Source organism: Salmo salar, chromosome 22 (assembly GCF_965601325.2).
Source record: "Salmo salar chromosome 22, fSalSal1, whole genome shotgun sequence".
In the NCBI taxonomy this organism is placed as follows: Eukaryota; Metazoa; Chordata; class Actinopteri; order Salmoniformes; family Salmonidae; genus Salmo; species Salmo salar.
In genome coordinates this window covers 60,015,096-60,032,927 of record NC_138312.1, presented here as the reverse complement: position 1 = coordinate 60,032,927, position 17,832 = coordinate 60,015,096, and the positions used below count along the sequence as shown (strand labels likewise).

The 17,832-nt window shown below is 46.1% G+C and overlaps 1 protein-coding gene across 1 annotated transcript in view; it reads right to left on the bottom strand.

The window, feature by feature from the left end:
* The window catches only part of pusl1 (pseudouridine synthase like 1), an 83,204-nt gene that overhangs the window by 9,845 nt on the left and 55,527 nt on the right, over window positions 1–17,832 (bottom strand). Inside the window, exons 5-6 of the mRNA XM_045705583.2 lie at window positions 14,679–14,828; window positions 6,247–6,417 (exon numbers count right to left, since the gene is read on the bottom strand). Coding sequence (XP_045561539.1) covers window positions 6,247–6,417; window positions 14,679–14,828 — 321 coding nt within the window. The remainder of the gene's footprint in view (window positions 1–6,246; window positions 6,418–14,678; window positions 14,829–17,832) is intronic.

The following is a 17,832-nucleotide window of genomic DNA, read 5'->3' as shown; positions in this document are numbered from 1 at the left end:
GAGGCAGGTAGCCTAGTGGTTAGAGGGGAGGCAGGTAGCCTAGTGGTTAGAGGGGAGGCAGGTAGCCTAGTGGTTAGAGGGGAGGCAGGTAGTCTAGTGGTTAGAGGGGAGGCAGGTAGCCTAGTGGTTAGAGGGGGGGCAGGTAGCCTAGTGGTTAGAGGGGAGGCAGGTAGCCTAGTGGTTAGAGGGGAGGCAGGTAGTCTAGTGGTTAGAGGGGAGGCAGGTAGCCTAGTGGTTAGAGGGGAGGCAGGTAGTCTAGTGGTTAGAGGGGAGAGGCAGGTAGTCTAGTGGTTAGAGGGGAGGCAGGTAGCCTAGTGGTTAGAGGGGAGGCAGGTAGCCTAGTGGTTAGAGGGGGGAGGCAGGTAGTCTAGTGGTTAGAGGGGGGAGGCAGGTAGTCTAGTGGTTAGAGGGGGGGCAGGTAGTCTAGTGGTTAGAGGGGAGGCAGGTAGTCTAGTGGTTAGGGGGGAGGCAGGTAGTCTAGTGGTTAGAGGGGAGGCAGGTAGCCTAGTGGTTAGAGGGGAGGCAGGTAGCCTAGTGGTTAGAGGGGAGGCAGGTAGTCTAGTGGTTAGAGGGGGGAGGCAGGTAGTCTAGTGGTTAGAGGAGGCAGGTAGTCTAGTGGTTAGAGGGGGGGCAGGTAGTCTAGTGGTTAGAGGGGAGGCAGGTAGTCTAGTGGTTAGGGGGGAGGCAGGTAGTCTAGTGGTTAGAGGGGAGGCAGGTAGCCTAGTGGTTAGAGGGGAGGCAGGTAGCCTAGTGGTTAGAGGGGAGGCAGGTAGTCTAGTGGTTAGAGGGGAGGCAGGTAGCCTAGTGGTTAGAGGGGAGGCAGGTAGCCTAGTGGTTAGAGGGGAGGCAGGTAGTCTAGTGGTTAGAGGGGAGGCAGGTAGCCTAGTGGTTAGAGGGGGGAGGCAGGTGGCCTAGTGGTTAGAGGGGAGGCAGGTAGCCTAGTGGTTAGAGGGGGGAGGCAGGTAGTCTAGTGGTTAGAGGGGCGGCAGGTAGCCTAGTGGTTAGAGGGGAGGCAGGTAGCCTAGTGGTTAGAGGGGAGGCAGGTAGTCTAGTGGTTAGAGGGGAGGCAGGTAGCCTAGTGGTTAGAGGGGAGGCAGGTAGCCTAGTGGTTAGAGGGGAGGCAGGTAGTCTAGTGGTTAGAGGGGAGGCAGGTAGCCTAGTGGTTAGAGGGGAGGCAGGTAGTCTAGTGGTTAGAGGGGAGGCAGGTAGTCTAGTGGTTAGAGGGGAGGCAGGTAGCCTAGTGGTTAGAGGGGGGAGGCAGGTGGCCTAGTGGTTAGAGGGGAGGCAGGTAGCCTAGTGGTTAGAGGGGGGAGGCAGGTAGTCTAGTGGTTAGAGGGGCGGCAGGTAGCCTAGTGGTTAGAGGGGAGGCAGGTAGCCTAGTGGTTAGAGGGGAGGCAGGTAGTCTAGTGGTTAGAGGGGAGGCAGGTAGCCTAGTGGTTAGAGGGGAGGCAGGTAGCCTAGTGGTTAGAGGGGAGGCAGGTAGCCTAGTGGTTAGAGGGGAGGCAGGTAGTCTAGTGGTTAGAGGGGAGGCAGGTAGCCTAGTGGTTAGAGGGGAGGCAGGTAGTCTAGCGGTTAGAGGGGAGGCAGGTAGCCTAGTCAAATAATCTGTCACGGGAATTCCACTGTTATCTAGCTGCTGCTCATTCCGTTTGCTAGAAAATTGATAAATGGCTAAAAAAAAGTAAGGCCCGCATCCATAGAGACATACCAGCTCTACTGGTAGTACTGCTACTAGTACTACACCTGCTACTACCAGCAGTACTACACCTGCTACTACCAGCAGTACTACACCTGCTACTACCAGCAGTACTACACCTGCTACTACCAGCACTACTACACCTGCTACTACCAGCAGTACTACACCTGCTACTACCAGCAGTACTACACCTGCTACTACCAGCAGTACTACACCTGCTACTACCAGCAGTACTACACCTGCTACTACCAGCAGTACTACACCTGCTACTACCAGCAGTACTACACCTGCTACTACCAGCACTACTACACCTGCTACTACCAGCAGTACTACACCTGCTACTACCAGCAGTACTACACCTGCTACTACCAGCAGTACTACACCTGCTACTACCAGCAGTACTGCACCTGCTACTACCAGCAGTACTACACCTGCTACTACCAGCAGTACGACACCTGCTACTACCAGCAGTACTACACCTGCTACTACCAGCAGTACTACACCTGCTACTACCAGCAGTACTACACCTGCACCTGTCGACGACACAAGTTGTTCTGCTGTCACGAGCACATCCAATGCTAGCATCAGTAATTCTACATTTGTTGTTAGCCAAGCTAGCATGGACACTGACAGTTGTGAATCTGATGCAGCTGAAGAGCTACTGCCCCCCTTTACCCGGGAAAGCACCGAACATCAGACAGGGACGTTGGACCATCAAAGAGGCGCAAATATGACGAGAACGACATTGATTTGGGGTTCACTTATATTGGGAGTAGTGCCTTTCCTCAGCCACAGTGTGTTATATGAGTACTACCTCACAACTCGATGAAACCGTCACTCTTGCGCAGACATTTAGAAACGAAACATGGCAATTTGAAAATAAGCCATGGGAGTTTTTTGAGAGAGAATAAAGATGACTTTCGAGTAGTAAGACATGTATAAAAGCAACAGATACCATTAATATGAAGGGGCTAGAAGAGTCTTATATGGTGAACTACTGAGTGGCCAGGACAGGCAAGCCCCATACTATTGTGGAGGACTTAATTCTTCCTGCTGCCGCAGATATGGCTGGGACAACGCTGGGGGGGGAAAGCCAAAAAAACATTACAGACAATGCCTTCATCAAACAACACTGTTTCACGACACATCAGTGACATGGCAGGAGATGTTTTGAAACAATTACTGCTTCGCATACAAGCCAGTGAATTATGTGTTACAGCTGGATGAGTCGACAGACGTGGCGGGCCTGGCACAGCTCCTGGTATATAGGGGATACAATAGGGGATAGGGAATAGGGGATAGGGAATAGAATAGGGGATAGGGAATAGAATAGGGGATACAATAGGGGATAGGGAATAGGGGATAGAATAGGGGATAGGGAATAGAATAGGGGACAGAATAGGGGATATAATAGGGGATAGGGGATAGGGAACAGAATAGGGGATAGAATAGGGGATAGAATAGGGGATAGGGAATAGAATAGGGAATACGGGATAGAATAGGGGATAGGGAATAGAATAGGGAATAGAATAGGGGATAGGGAATAGAATAGGGAATAGGGGATAGAATAGGGGATAGAATTGGGGATGGAATAGGGGATAGAATAGGGAATATGGGATATTGGACAGAATAGGGGATAGGGCATAGGGAGTCATTCTAGGTGCTACACTGTGAGAACTGGGTCACATGTAAATGAATGTCAATGCTGCTGTGCTGTCTGATGATGACATGTAAGGGGTTAGTGGTTAGGTTTATGGTCTAGGTTAAGGTTAATGTTAGGGTTAAAGGTTAGAGAAAATAGGATTTTCAATGGAAATTAATTTTGGGTCCCTAAGAGGACAGAAGAACATAATGTGTGTGTGTGTGTTATTACATGTTGACGTTGGCAAACTGAACACTGACAAATTGAATGGGAACAGGAATACAATTTAGAGTAGGTTTTATGTCAAAACTATTTCTCAATATTACAAGAACAGCATTAAGAACATAAAGCATCTGTTTCACATGCAGGATTAGACTGGTCTGGGTGTTCATGTCTGTGTCTGAGTTTGTTACTGTGGAAAGTGAACATAAAACAAAACAAGTCTAGAACATCCGACGACATTCTAGAACAGCAACAATATTCTAAAACAGCAACGACATTCTAGAACAGCAACAACATTCTAGAACAGCAACGACATTCTAGAACAGCAACAACATTCTAGAACAGCAACGACATTCTAGAACAGCAACGACATTCTAGAAGCTCTCCTCCTCTGGAACTCCTCTGGTCCGTGTGTAATCTCCTCCTGTCCTGTCCTGCCCTGTCCTGTCCTGTCCTGTCCTGTCTCTCCAGTGTTCTTCATACTCTCCTACCACTACTCTATATAATTGTACAACACCGAACTAAAAGTGTGTCGAAACCTTCGGGCTTATCAATAATTCACAAGCAGGCTTCCCCTGTTTCTTATTATAGGGACCTTTATGAAATACACTACATGGCCAAAAGTGTGTAAACACCCCTTCAAATGAGCGGATTCTGCTATTTCAGCCACACCCGTTGCTGATAGGCGTATAAAAACCGAGCACACAGTCAATACTTTAAAAAAGAAAGTCAAAAAATGGTTTGATGTCTGCTGTACCCATATGAACGTACCCTACGATGTCACTAGTGATGCGATAGATGTTCTTCTTCTTTGTTTTATTATCTCTCTGTCACACTGTGTTCAACCGTGTTGGATCTTGTTTCACGAGGACCACAATGGAAATAAGTCCCAGACTTTATTGTATGTTATCTTCAATGATTTCGAAGTGGTAGGCCCCACACAAGCTCACAGAACAGGACCGCCGACTGTTGCATCACTCACTACCGAGTTCCAAACTGCCTGTCAGCACAATAACTGTTCGTCGGGGAGTTTCATGGCCGATCAGTCGCACACAAGCCTAAGATCAAAGCGTCGGCTGGAGTGGTGTAAAGCTCGCCGCCACTGGTCTCTGGAGCAGTGGAAACGCATTCTCTGGGGTGATGAGTCATGCTTCATCATCTGGCAGTCCGACGTTACGAATCTACCTGCCCGAATGCATAGTGCCAACTGTAAAGTTTGGTGGAGGAGGAATAATAGTCTGGGGCTGTTTTTCATGGTTCGGGCTATGCCCCTTAGTTCCAGTGAAGGGAAATCGTAACGTTACAGCATACAGCATACATTCTAGACGATTCTGTGCTTCCAACTTTATGGAACAGTTTGAGGAAGGCCCTTTCCTGTTTCAGCATGACAATTCCCCCATGCAAAAAACGAGGTACATACAGAAATAGTTTGTTGAAATCGGTGTGGAAGAACATTGCTGGCCTGCACAAAGCCCTGACCTCAACACCATCGAACACCTTTGGGATGAATTAGAACACAGACTGCGAGCCAGGCCTAATCGCCCAACATCAGTGCCCGACCTCACTAATGCCCTTGTGGCTAAATGGAAGCAAGTCCCGGCAGCAATGTTCCAACATCTAGTGGAAAGCCTTCCCAGAAGAGTGGAGGCTGTTATAGCAGCAAAGAGGGGGACCAACTCTATATTAATCCCCATGATTTTGGAATGAGATGTTTGACGAGCAGGTGTCCACATACTTTTGTCCATGTAGTGTATGTACACAGAGCTCGGGCCGAGAGAAAATGAGCTATCTAGCTAAATGATATGCTGTACATGGTCCCTGACAAATAAACACATGCATATAAATATGACTGGTGTGACGACCCTCCCACTCTGTCTGCCGTATTCGCTCTCTTTGCTCTTGTTCCTTATTAGGATGCCGGTGGGCGGAGCTGGGAGGGTCGTCAGCTAGATGGGAAACACCTGGGCCCGGCTGTGTCCCAGGATAAAGGCACCTCTTCCACATTGTTTGGAGACATGTAGACACCTTGTTGTTTTTGGTTGTCTGCTTTGGCACCCTTCAACACCCTGCATTATGACATTTCTGCATGCAAAACACTCACTTACACTACTGATTACTGATTACACACACCATTGTTAATTACTTAAGTTTACTTTATTTAATAAATATATATTTTGATATTCCTTGTCTCCACGTTGTCTCCCTTTTGTTGCGAACTCTGAGCCGGTTCGTAACACTGGTTTTAACTCACATAGACGAATACATACCATCTATCTCTCAACCCATATTTCAGGGGTTAATAATTAATTTAGTACAGGAACAACCCATCCAGAGGAATAAACCCCACAGCCATTTAGTTCACCAAATCTCTCTCCAACACCCCCCCCCACTAACCTCCACTATGGATTATGCTCCAGCCTCCCTCTTCTAGGTAGAGGCCACTACAATGATCAGAACTGAAAAAAATGACGATTGATTCTAGTAATATTCAGAGGGTTTTAAACTAATCCAAATCCCCACCAATGTAAACATGGTGTTGGGTACTAAAGGCTTTCTGACAGTTAGGGTAAAGGTTATCGTTAGGGTTAGAGGTCAGAGGATACCCGTGGAAATGTCTTTGTATACGAACGCAGGCTCCAAAATGTGGGTTAGGATTAGGGTCAGGGGTTAAGAGGTCAGAGGTTACCTGTGGAAGTGTTTGTGTGCAAAGGCGTCTCCGAGTTCCAGACTGGCCATCTCCAGTGTCTTTACCGGGTCTTTAAACGGTGTCTCAGAGTTCAGGGCTCTGAAGGAGCTGAAGTTATGGGTCCCCACCAGCAGGGCGGCAGCATCGCGCATCGCACCAACATCCAGATCACTGTCAGGAGGAAGAGAGGGCAGGGGGCATATGTTAAAGGGTAAAGGTTATATGTATGTTAATTCCTGAAAAAATGTTGAACGAGTGGACTGTTCTTAACACCTGAGAGACAGGTAAGTTGCTCCCAAAAGAGTGATATGACTATCAATCAAATTTACATTTAAGTCATTTAGCAGACGCTCTTATCCAGAGCGACTTACAGTAGTGAATGCATACATTTCATTTCATGCATTTAAAAAAAAAAAAAATTGTACTGGCCCCCCGTGGGAATCGAACCCACAACCCTGGCGTTGCACACACCATGCTGGCGTTGCAAACACCATGCTCTACCAACTGAGCCACAGGGAAGACAGTCCAAATCAAATCAACTGTAAGGTGTTCAAAAGGTAACAGGTCACATAGGACCTGGTATTGTACCAGGGGCTGACCCCATTTAGTCCACTGGTCAATTGTTTGGTCGATAGGCTGTTGGTCGACTCAGATGTCTTTAGTCGAAGCATATAGCAAAAACTAAAAAACATGAAATAATACTACCATGGTGTACAAAACACCTGTCTGATTGGCTCCTGTCGGAGTGGACTGATCCATTGTGGAGACAGCGGGGGATGGCACAGTCTCTCGGTCTAAGACACCTGTCTGATTGGCTCCTGTCGGAGTGGACTGATCCATTGTGGAGACAGCGGGGGATGGCACAGTCTCTCGGTCTAAGACACCTGTCTGATTGGCTCCTGTCGGAGTGGACTGATCCATTGTGGAGACAGCGGGGATGGCACAGTCTCTCGGTCTAAGACACCTGTCTGATTGGCTCCTGTCGGAGTGGACTGATCCATTGTGGAGACAGCGGGGGATGGCACAGTCTCTCGGTCTAAGACACCTGTCTGATTGGCTCCTGTCGGAGTGGACTGATCCATTGTGGAGACAGTCCATCGGTCTAAGACATATGCTACTGAAATTGTATATGGTTATATTATATAAGAACAATGGTGCAATAATAATGATATTATTTTATAACAAATTAGCTTTTTCCACACGTTGGATAGTGGTCGCTGTCCACGCTTCAGAAACACATCAATGCGCTGTTGAATTGGCGCCTTTTCCTAGACCATGTTGCTATGTGAATAATAGCAAAGTTAACCAGCATACTGGTGTTGAGAACAATGCGGCGGAGGCAGCAGCGGAATAAGGAGATGAGAAAACAGCCCCAACATAATTAGGTCTATAATCACTAGCGTAACTGTTAAATGTGCCTGGCTTTATAAATCTTCAGTACAGCTATAGGAATAAGACAGATCCTGCTTCTGTTGCCTGTTTAACATCCTATTGATTCTTCTGCACCAAGCCTCACACAATAACATGTCAAGTAAACAATTTCACAAATTCGGCTGTTTTTTTTAAATCTTTGCTATGCTGTAATAAAGGCTGTACACTCCCCCCCCCCCCCCCCCCCCATGAGAACAACCTCTCTGGTATTATTTATAGTTTATTTAGTGTTTGTCATTTCAATTGAAATTGTCAGAATAATAATATTTAAAATATGAATAATGAAGATCCTTCTTATTGTTATTATTATGATCATAATTAATGTCATTATCATTAGTAGGCTTAGTATAGCAGCCTTCAAATCAAACTTTATTAGTCACATGCGCCGAGTACAACAGGTGTAGACCTTACAGTGAAATGCGAAAATAAGAAAATCCCTAAAAAAAGTAAGTGAAGAATAACAAATAATTAAAGAGCAGTAGTAAATAACAATAGCAGGGGCTATATACATATATATTTTAGGGCCTTCCTCTGAAACCGCCTGGTATAGAGGTCCTGGATGGCAGGAAGCTTGGCCCCAGTGATGTACTGGGCCGTACGCACTACCCTCTGTAGTACCTTGCTGTCGGAGGCCGAGCAGTTGCCATACCAGGCGGTGATGCAGCCAGTCAGAATGCTCTCGATGGTGCAGCTGTAAAACTTTTTGAGGATCTGAGGACCCATGCCAAATCTTTTCAGTCTCCTGAGAGGAAATAGGTTTTGTCGTGCCCTCTTCACGACTGTCTTGGTGTGCTTGGACCATGTTAGTTTGTTGGTGATGTGGACGCCAAGGAACTTGAAGCTCTCAACCTGCTCCAGGCCTTTCTCCCCGATTAATCAGTTTGGCCCAGCTGCCACCTCTAGGAAGAGTCTTCTTCCATTTAAGAATGATGGAGGCCACTGTGTTCTTGGGGACCTTCAATGCAGCAGCAATGTTTTGGTACCCTTCCCCAGATCTGTGCCTGGATACAATTCTGTCTCGGAGCTCTACGGACAATTCCTTCGACCTCATGGCTTGGTTTTTGCTCTGACATGCACTGTCAACTGTGGGACCTTATATAGACAAGTATGTGCCTTTCCAAATCATGTCCAATCAATTTAATTTACCAGAGGTACACTCCAATCAAGTTCTAGAAACATCTCAAGGATGATCAATGGAAACAAGATGCACATGAGCTCAATTTAAAGTCTCATAGCAAAGGGTCTGAATACTTATGTAAATAAGGAATTTCTGTTTTTTATTTATTTATACATTTGCAAATAATTCTAAAAACCTGTTTCACTTTGTCATTATGGGCTATTGTGATATTATTATGTGTCACGTCCTGACCAGTAAAAGGGGTTATTTGTTATTATAGTTTGGTCAGGGCGTGGCAGGGGGTGTTTTTTTTGTGTGGTTCGGTGTTTTTGGTTTATGTTCTATATCATCTATTCTATGTGTTTATCTAGTTTTTCTATTTCTATGTTGGGGTTTTTGTAGGACCTCCAATTAGAGGCAGCTGGTTGTCGTTGTCTCTAATTGGAGGCCATATTTAGTTGGGGTTTGTTTCACTTGTGTTTTGTGGGTGGTTGTTTCCAGTATAGTCTGTGCACCTTATTGGACTGTTTTCATCGTTTGTTTTGTTTACGTGTTTTTCCTTCAATAAATAAGAAGATGATAAATATACCCCCTGCATTTTGGTCCACCTTCAACGACGCTTGTGACATTATGGGGTATTGTGATGTCATTATGGGGTATTGTGATGTCATTATGGGGTATTGTGATGTCATTATGGGGTATTGTGATGTCATTATGGGGTATTGTGATGTCATTATGGGGTATTGTGTGTACATTGATGAGGATTTAAAAAAAAAAATGTAATCCATTTTAGAATAAGGCTGTAACATAACAAAATGCGGAAAAAGTCAAAGGGTCTGAATACTTAGAAATGCAATGTATTTCAATACTTATATAGGCTACTGTATCAATCAATCATTTATTTGGTCATGTCTTCACACAGCATTTAGAATCATTTATGATTTGAAATCCAATCAAGCATTTTAGTTTAAAAATAAAATAAAAACGAGCCTTGAATAATTAGCTTAAACATGAAATAAACCGTTCCATTTCAGGAAATTGCATTCACGAATGAATGCGACTGTTTTTAGTCTTTGCTGTAATAAAGGCTTAGCAACAAAAAAAATGAAAATTGTTACAACAGACTCTCTGGTACGCTTATAATTTATTTAGTGTTGTTAACATTGTTCCAAACAGTCAGAAAAATGATTTTGTAATCTATACAGCACCTGTTTGGCATGACATAATATGTACGCTTTTCTTGTTGCTTACCTTCTGATCTCCAGTATTTTACACAACTAGTCACATTTATTCCACACATCTGACTTCCTCAGTAAACATTCCCCTGTTTCGAGTTATTTGTCAAGTCCTTTGCATCCATTTTGCTGTGTTCCAGTGTTCAGAGTTTGTTGGAACCAATGTATTGATGTGATTATGCTATGGGTCATGAAAGACCTACATGTAGCCCATCAACTTCCACAGTGAATGCTTTGGTTTACATGTTTTGTGCATATATATAAGTTGATGGGCTACATGTAGGTCGTTCATGTATAGCTTATGCATAGCGCTTTGTTCGATTTCTCAAATCTGTTATTGTTTTCTTGCTCAAACCTCGAGCAACACCTGTCAAACTCAGACATTTCTCTGAAAACCCAGGGATGTCGATTCGCACAGGGCTAATATTATCAGAGGACCTTGGAGTTTGCAACAACAAAAACAGTAGGTTATTCTGGCTGGAATTGTTATTCTCCTGCCATGTAAAAAATTATTGACATAGCAGATTTGTACGGGAATGTTATCCTCTCTCTCCCCCTCCCCCTCTCTCTATCCCTTTATTGCTCTCATTATATATATATGAACTGAATATTGGCAAATGCATCAGTATTTAATGTACCCCTTGGTGTTAATAGATGGCAAAGCAGCAGCATAATACAACTGACCTAAACGTTCATAAATGATAAGTTAACTTTCTCATCCGTAGCCTTTTAAAAATGCATCTCAAGTGTACTTGCTCTGTTTAGCTCCCATCTAAAAGCTGGGAGGGCATTTAGGACGTACTGCGGATTACTAAAATACCCTAATCATTATGATCACACTTCCTCAATTCAAATATTATGGTGACACTATAGGAAATATGGTTCGGTTTGGTTTAGAAACTTGGGGACCAAGTTATCAGCGTGTCACTATCACCTGGACATGTCTTCACGCCTAGAATAAACACCTGTCAATTTATTTAAAAAATAATATAATAATAATTACAGGGGGCAATTTAGTAAAAAAAAAAACGAATCCCGCTCGAATCATCCTCTGGAATAACGGGCATTCTGGAGTAATAATTACATAACCAACGTTCTCTAGTAATATTCGTAAGAATAGGTCTTTGATCACGTGCATGTGTCACGTAAAGAGAGCAAGGGTTGAGGGAATAGGGAATGTTTTTCATAGACAAATTAGAGATTTCGGGTAAGAGAACTTTTCGGTCAGAAATGGCTGTAATTATGTTTTAGCTTCAGCAACACGGACAGCGTGATAAACACTGCTGCAGCTTCAGCAACACGGACAGCGTCATAAACACTGCTGCAGCTTCAGCAACACGGACAGCGTCATAAATACTGCTGCAGCTTCAGCAACACGGACAGCGTCATAAACACTGCTGCAGCAACACGGACAGCGTCATAAACACTGCTGCAGCTTCAGCAACACGGACAGCGTGATAAACACTGCTGCAGCTTCAGCAACACGGACAGCGTCATAACACTGCTGCAGCTTCAGCAACACGGACAGCGTGATAAACACTGCTGCAGCTTCAGCAACACGACAGCGTCATAAACACTGCTGCAGCTTCAGCAACACGGACAGCGTCATAAACACTGCTGCAGCAACACGGACAGCGTCATAAACACTGCTGCAGCTTCAGCAACACGGACAGCGTCATAAACACTGCTGCAGCAACACGGACAGCGTCATAAACACTGCTGCAGCTTCAGCAACACGGACAGCGTGATAAACACTGCTGCAGCTTCAGCAACACGGACAGCGTGATAAACACTGCTGCAGCTTCAGCAACACGGACAGCGTGATAAACACTGCTGCAGCTTCAGCAACACGGACAGCGTCATAAACACTGCTGCAGCTTCAGCAACACGGACAGCGTCATAAACACTGCTGCAGCTTCAGCAACACGGACAGCGTGATAAACACTGCTGCAGCTTCAGCAACACGGACAGCGTCATAAACACTGCTGCAGCTTCAGCAACACGGACAGCGTCATAAACACTGCTGCAGCCGGGAGGAGAGAGAGACAAATGGGTTCTAGTCACAGTCACCTAGCCCAGCCTAAATAATCAATTACTGGTCGGTCTCCCTCTAGTCATTTGTGAGTCTTAATTATTTCATCAAACAATGCGCTTAAAGCATCAGACAAGCTCAGTGCATAGAGTTGATTTGATTAAAACACATAGGATGTTTCGACCAATTGATTGGTCAAAAGAACAGAGGCCTCTTGGTCAACTAAGATGTTTGTTTTTCTCCAGGCACTGCCCTGTAGTGTTCCCTCACTGTTCTGCTGAATACCAGGCACTGCCCTGTAGTGTTCCCTCACTGTTCTGCTGAATACCAGGCACTGCCCTGTAGTGTTCCCTCACTGTTCTGCTGAATACCAGGCACTGCCCTGTAGTGTTCCCTCACTGTTCTGCTGAATACCAGGCACTGCCCTGTAGTGTTCCCTCACTGTTCTGCTGAATACCAGGCACTGCCCTGTAGTGTTCCCTCACTGTTCTGCTGAATACCAGGCACTGCCCTGTAGTGTTCCCTCACTGTTCTGCTGAATACCAGGGATCCTTATGGATGGGAGGGAGGGAGGGAGAGAGGAGGTGGGAGTGAAAAAGAGAGAGCGATGAAAGGAGGGATGGATAAAGGCTGAGGGAAAGAAAACAAGAGAGAATTGGAGAGTGGAAATGTGAGAGAGGGGGAGGGGGGAATAGAGGGAGGGAGAGCAACAGAGGGAGAGACAGAGAGAGAGAGGGACAGAGAGAGAGCGAGAGGGAGAGAGAAAGAGAGAGAGAGCGAGAGGGAGAGAGAGACACATACATGCGTGGGTGTTGTTCTGCATCTGTATAAGCCTGCAGCTTATTTTGGCCTACTTTCCCAAAAAAGTGAAGAGAGCAAAAAGGGGAGGAGAGGAGAAGAAGAGGGGAGGGTGGAGGAGAGGAGGGGGGAGGAGACGAAGGAGGAGGAGGAGGAGAGGAGGGGGGAGGAAGAGAGGAGGAGACGAAGGGGGAGGAGGAGGAGATGAAGGGGGAGGAGGAGGAGAGGAGAAAGAGAGGAGACGAAGGGGGAGGAGGAGGAGAGGAGGGGAGAGGAAGAGAGGAGGAGACGAAGGGGGAGGAGGAGGAGATGAAGGGGGAGGAGGAGGAGAGGAGGAGACGAAGGGGGAGGAAGAGGAGAGGACGAGGGGAGGACGACGAGGGGAGTAGAGGTAGGAGAGGAGGGGGGAAAAAACACTCTTGAGATGAAATGCTTCACACTACAACTTTCCCCATTCCCTGTTACATAAACCACTCCATTCTCTAACATCTCTTCTGTTATCCTCTCTCTCCCCCACTTTTCCCTGTTACATAAACCACTCCATTCTCTAACATCTCTTCTGTTATCCTCTCTCTCCCCCACTTTCCCCTGTTACATAAACCACTCCATTCTCTAACATCTCTTCTGTTATCCTCTCTCTCCCCCACTTTCCCCTGTTACATAAACCACTCCATTCTCTAACATCTCTTCTGTTATCCTCTCTCTCCCCCACTTTCCCCTGTTACATAAACCACTCCATTCTCTAACATCTCTTCTGTTATCCTCTCTCTCCCCCACTTTCCCCTGTTACATAAACCACTCCATTCTCTAACATCTCTTCTGTTATCCTCTCTCTCCCCCACTTTCCCCTGTTACATAAACCACTCCATTCTCTAACATCTCTTCTGTTATCCTCTCTCTCCCCCACTTTCCCCTGTTACATAAACCACTCCATTCTCTAACATCTCTTCTGTTATCCTCTCTCTCCCTCTCCCCCCTCTCCATCCCCTTATTGCTCTCTTTCTCTCTCCCTTTCTATCTCCTTCTCTCTCTCTCTCACTATTTCTCCCTTTCTAGCTCTCTCTCTTTCTCTTTTTCTAGGTCTCTCCATCTATTTTCCCTTCTCTCTATATCTCTCTGTCTTGCACCTCTCCGTCTCCCCCCCCCTCTCTGATCCTGACTTTTGTCTGTCTGTCTGCGTCAGTTCAGATAGCTCCACTTCGTGTGTCTGTCTGGGTCAGATAGCTCCACTTCATGTGTCTGTCTGGGTCAGATAGCTCCACTTCATGTGTCTGTCTGGGTCAGATAGCTCCACTTCATGTGTCTGTCTGGGTCAGATAGCTCCACTTCGTGTGTCTGTCTGGGTCAGATAGCTCCACTTCGTGTGTCTGTCTGGGTCAGATAGCTCCACTTCGTGTGTCTGTCTGGGTCAGATAGCTCCACTTCGTGTGTCTGTCTGGGTCAGATAGCTCCACTTCGTGTGTCTGTCTGGGTCAGATAGCTCCACTTCGTGTGTCTGTCTGGGTCAGATAGCTCCACTTCGTGTGTCTGTCTGGGTCAGATAGCTCCACTTCGTGTGTCTGTCTGGGTCAGATAGCTCCACTTCGTGTGTCTGTCTGGGTCAGATAGCTCCAGCTCTAACCACTAGACAAACTCTATTGTCTTAGTGTGAGTGGTTCCTGAGCTGCTCTGGAAGGAATTGCTTTGGGGTCTCCCCCTACATGTGATTTGCATACTGAGACATGCAGCGCACACACACACACACACACACACACACACACACACACACACACACACACACACACACACACACACACACATGGTTGCCAGGGTAACTCACATGTGGCGTAATCCCCAGCAGAGGTTAGCATCGGGCAGTGGCGTGCAGGAGTGATGAGTGACGCCCGCGGCTAGCCGGTAGACGTACGTCCGAGACACAGCGCGGAAACGGGCATGGAACCCACCGGGGACCCGGTAGGCACGGGTGATTCTGGGGGACAGACAATAAACCACGGGTGATTCTGGGGGGACAGGTAGTAGGTGCCAGGCTCACCGGTTTGTGTCAAGAACTGTAATGCTGCTGGGTTTGTCCACGCTCAAAAGTTTCCCGTTTGTAACAAGAATGATCCACCACCCAAAGGACATCCAGCCAACTGGACACAACTGTGGGAAGCATTGGAGTCAACATGGGCCAGCATCCCTGTGGAACGGCTTGTGACACCTTGTAGAGTCCATGCCCCGACGAATTGAAGCTATACAAAACTCAATGTTCCTTTTTATTTTTTTATTTCCCCTTTATTTAACCAGGTAGGCAAGTTGAGAACAAGTTCTCATTTACAACTGCGACCTGGTCAAGATAAAGCAAAGCAGTTCGACACAAACAACAACACAGAGTTACACATGGAATAAACAAAACATACAGTCAATAACACAATAGAAAAGTCTATATACAGTGTGTGCAAATGAGGTAAGATAAGGGAGGTAAGGCAATAAATAGGCCATAGTGGTGAAATAATTACAATATAGCAATTAAACTCTGGAGTGATAGATATTTTTTCACTTTCAGTTTATTTTACTTAGCTAGCAAATGCAGCTAGCTAGTTTAGCCTACTCAAACACCCAGCAAAAACAGAGGATGCTATGTTAGCTAGCTGGCTATGGCTATCCAGCACAATACTGGAACTCTTCCAAGTTAAGGTAAGCTTTTGGTGTAAAGCTGTCATCAAGGCAAAGTGTGGCTACTTTGAAGAATCTCAAATTTAAAATATATATTTTGATTTGTTTAACCTTTTTTGGTTACTACATGATTCCATATGTGTTATTTCATAGTTTTGATGTCCTCACTATTATTCTACAATGTAGAAAATAGTAAAAAATTAAGAAAAACCCTGGAATGAGTAGGTGTGTCCAAACTTTTGACTGGTACTGGATATACAAAAGTATGTGGACACCCATTCAAATTAGTGGATTCGGCTATTTCAGCGACACCCGTTGCTTACAGGTGTATAAAATCGAGCACACAGCCATAGACAAACATTGGCAGTAGAATGGCCTTACTGTAGAAATCAGTGACTTTCAACGTGGCACCGTCATAGGATGCCACCTTTCAAACAAGTCAGTTCAAATTTCTGCCCTGCTAGAGCTGCCCCCCGGTCAACTGTAAGTGCTGTTATTGTGAAGTGGAAACGTCTAGGAGCAACAACGGCTCAGCCGCGAAGTGGTAGGCCACACAAGCTCACAGAACAGGACTGCCCAGTGCTAAAGCGCGAAGAGAGTAAAAATTCTGTCCTCGGTTGCAACACTCACTACCAAGTTCCATACTGCCTCCAGAAGCAAAGTCAGCACAAGAACTGTTCGTCGGAAGCTTAATGAAATGGGTTTCCATGGCCAAGCAGCTGCACACAAGCCTAAGATCACTATGTGTAATGGCAAGCGTCGGCTGGAGTGGTGTAAAGCTCTCCTTCATTGGACTCTGGAGCAGTGGAAACACGTTCTCTGGAGTGGTGAATCACGCTTCACCATCTGGCAGTCCGACGGACGAATCTGGGTTTGGCAGATGCCAGGAGATCGCTACCTGCCGAATGCATAGTGCCAAATGTAAAGTTTGGTGGCGGAAATCTTAACGCTACAGCATACAATTGTCATACATTTCGTCCTCTGATGAAGAGTAAGAAATATCGGACCAATACGCAGCGTGGTAAGTGTCCATACTGATATTTTTATTCATACGTGAACACTGAAACAAAACAAGAAACCGCACGACAGTCCTGTAAGGTAACCTTGACTATACATGGAACAACCACCCACAAACACAAGAGAAAATAAACCCATATAAATATGGCCTCCAATTAGAAGCAACGACAACCAGCTGCTTCTAATTGGAGGTCGTTCCCAAAACTAACATAGAAATACAAATACTAGAAATACGAACATAGAAATACAAAACATAGAACAATACCCCAAAAACCCCGACAATACAAAACAAACACACCACTGCCACGTCCTGACCAAACTACAATAACAAATAACCCCTTTTACTGGTCAGAACGTGACAAAAATAACATTCTAGACGATTCTGTGCTTCCAACTTTGGGGAAGGCCCCTTCCTGTTTCAGCATGACAAGGCCCCCGTGCAAAAAGCGAGGTCCATACAGAAATGGTTTGTCGAGATCTGTGTGGAAGAACTTGGCAGGCCTGCACCAGAGCCCTGACCTCAACCCCATCGAACACCTTTGGGATGAAATGGAACGCCGACTGCGAGCCAGGCCTAATCGCCCAACATCCGCTAATGCTCTTGTGGCTGAATGGAAGCAAGTCCCCGCAGCAATGTTCCAACATCTTGTGGAAAGCCTTCCCAGAAGAGTGGAGGCTGTTATAGCAGCAAAGAGGGGGACCAACTCCATATTAATGCCAATGATTTTGGAATGAGATGTTCGGATTCGATCACCCCAGAGACATAGAGAATCCCCTTCCCAAACGTTCCCACAGCTTTCTAGATTAACGCTCTGATGCGCGGGAGCTTCTCCCTCTCCCTCCCTCCCTCCCTCCCTTTTAGCCAGGCTGATGACTCAAAAAAACGTCAGTCTGAAAAAAGAGCTTATGACTTTGATCTGAGAGGAGAGAGAGAGGGAGAGAGTTAAAGAGAGCAGGGCAGAAGAGAGAGAGAGAGAGAGAGAGAGAGAGAGAGAGAGAGAGAGAGGGAGACAGAGAGAGAGAGAGAGAGAGACAGAGAGAGAGAGACAGAGAGAGAGAGAGAGAGAGAGAGAGAGAGAGAGAGAGAGAGAGAGGGAGAGAGAGAGAGAGAGAGAGAGGGGACAGAGGGAGAGAGAGAGAGGGAGAGGGAGAGAGAGAGGGAGTGAGAGAGAGAGGGGGACAGAGGGAGAGAGAGAGAGAGGGAGAGGGAGAGAGAGAGAGAGAGAGAGAGAGAGAGAGAGAGAGAGAGAGAGAGAGAGGGAGAGAGAGAGAGAGGGGAGAGAGAGAGAGAGGGGACAGAG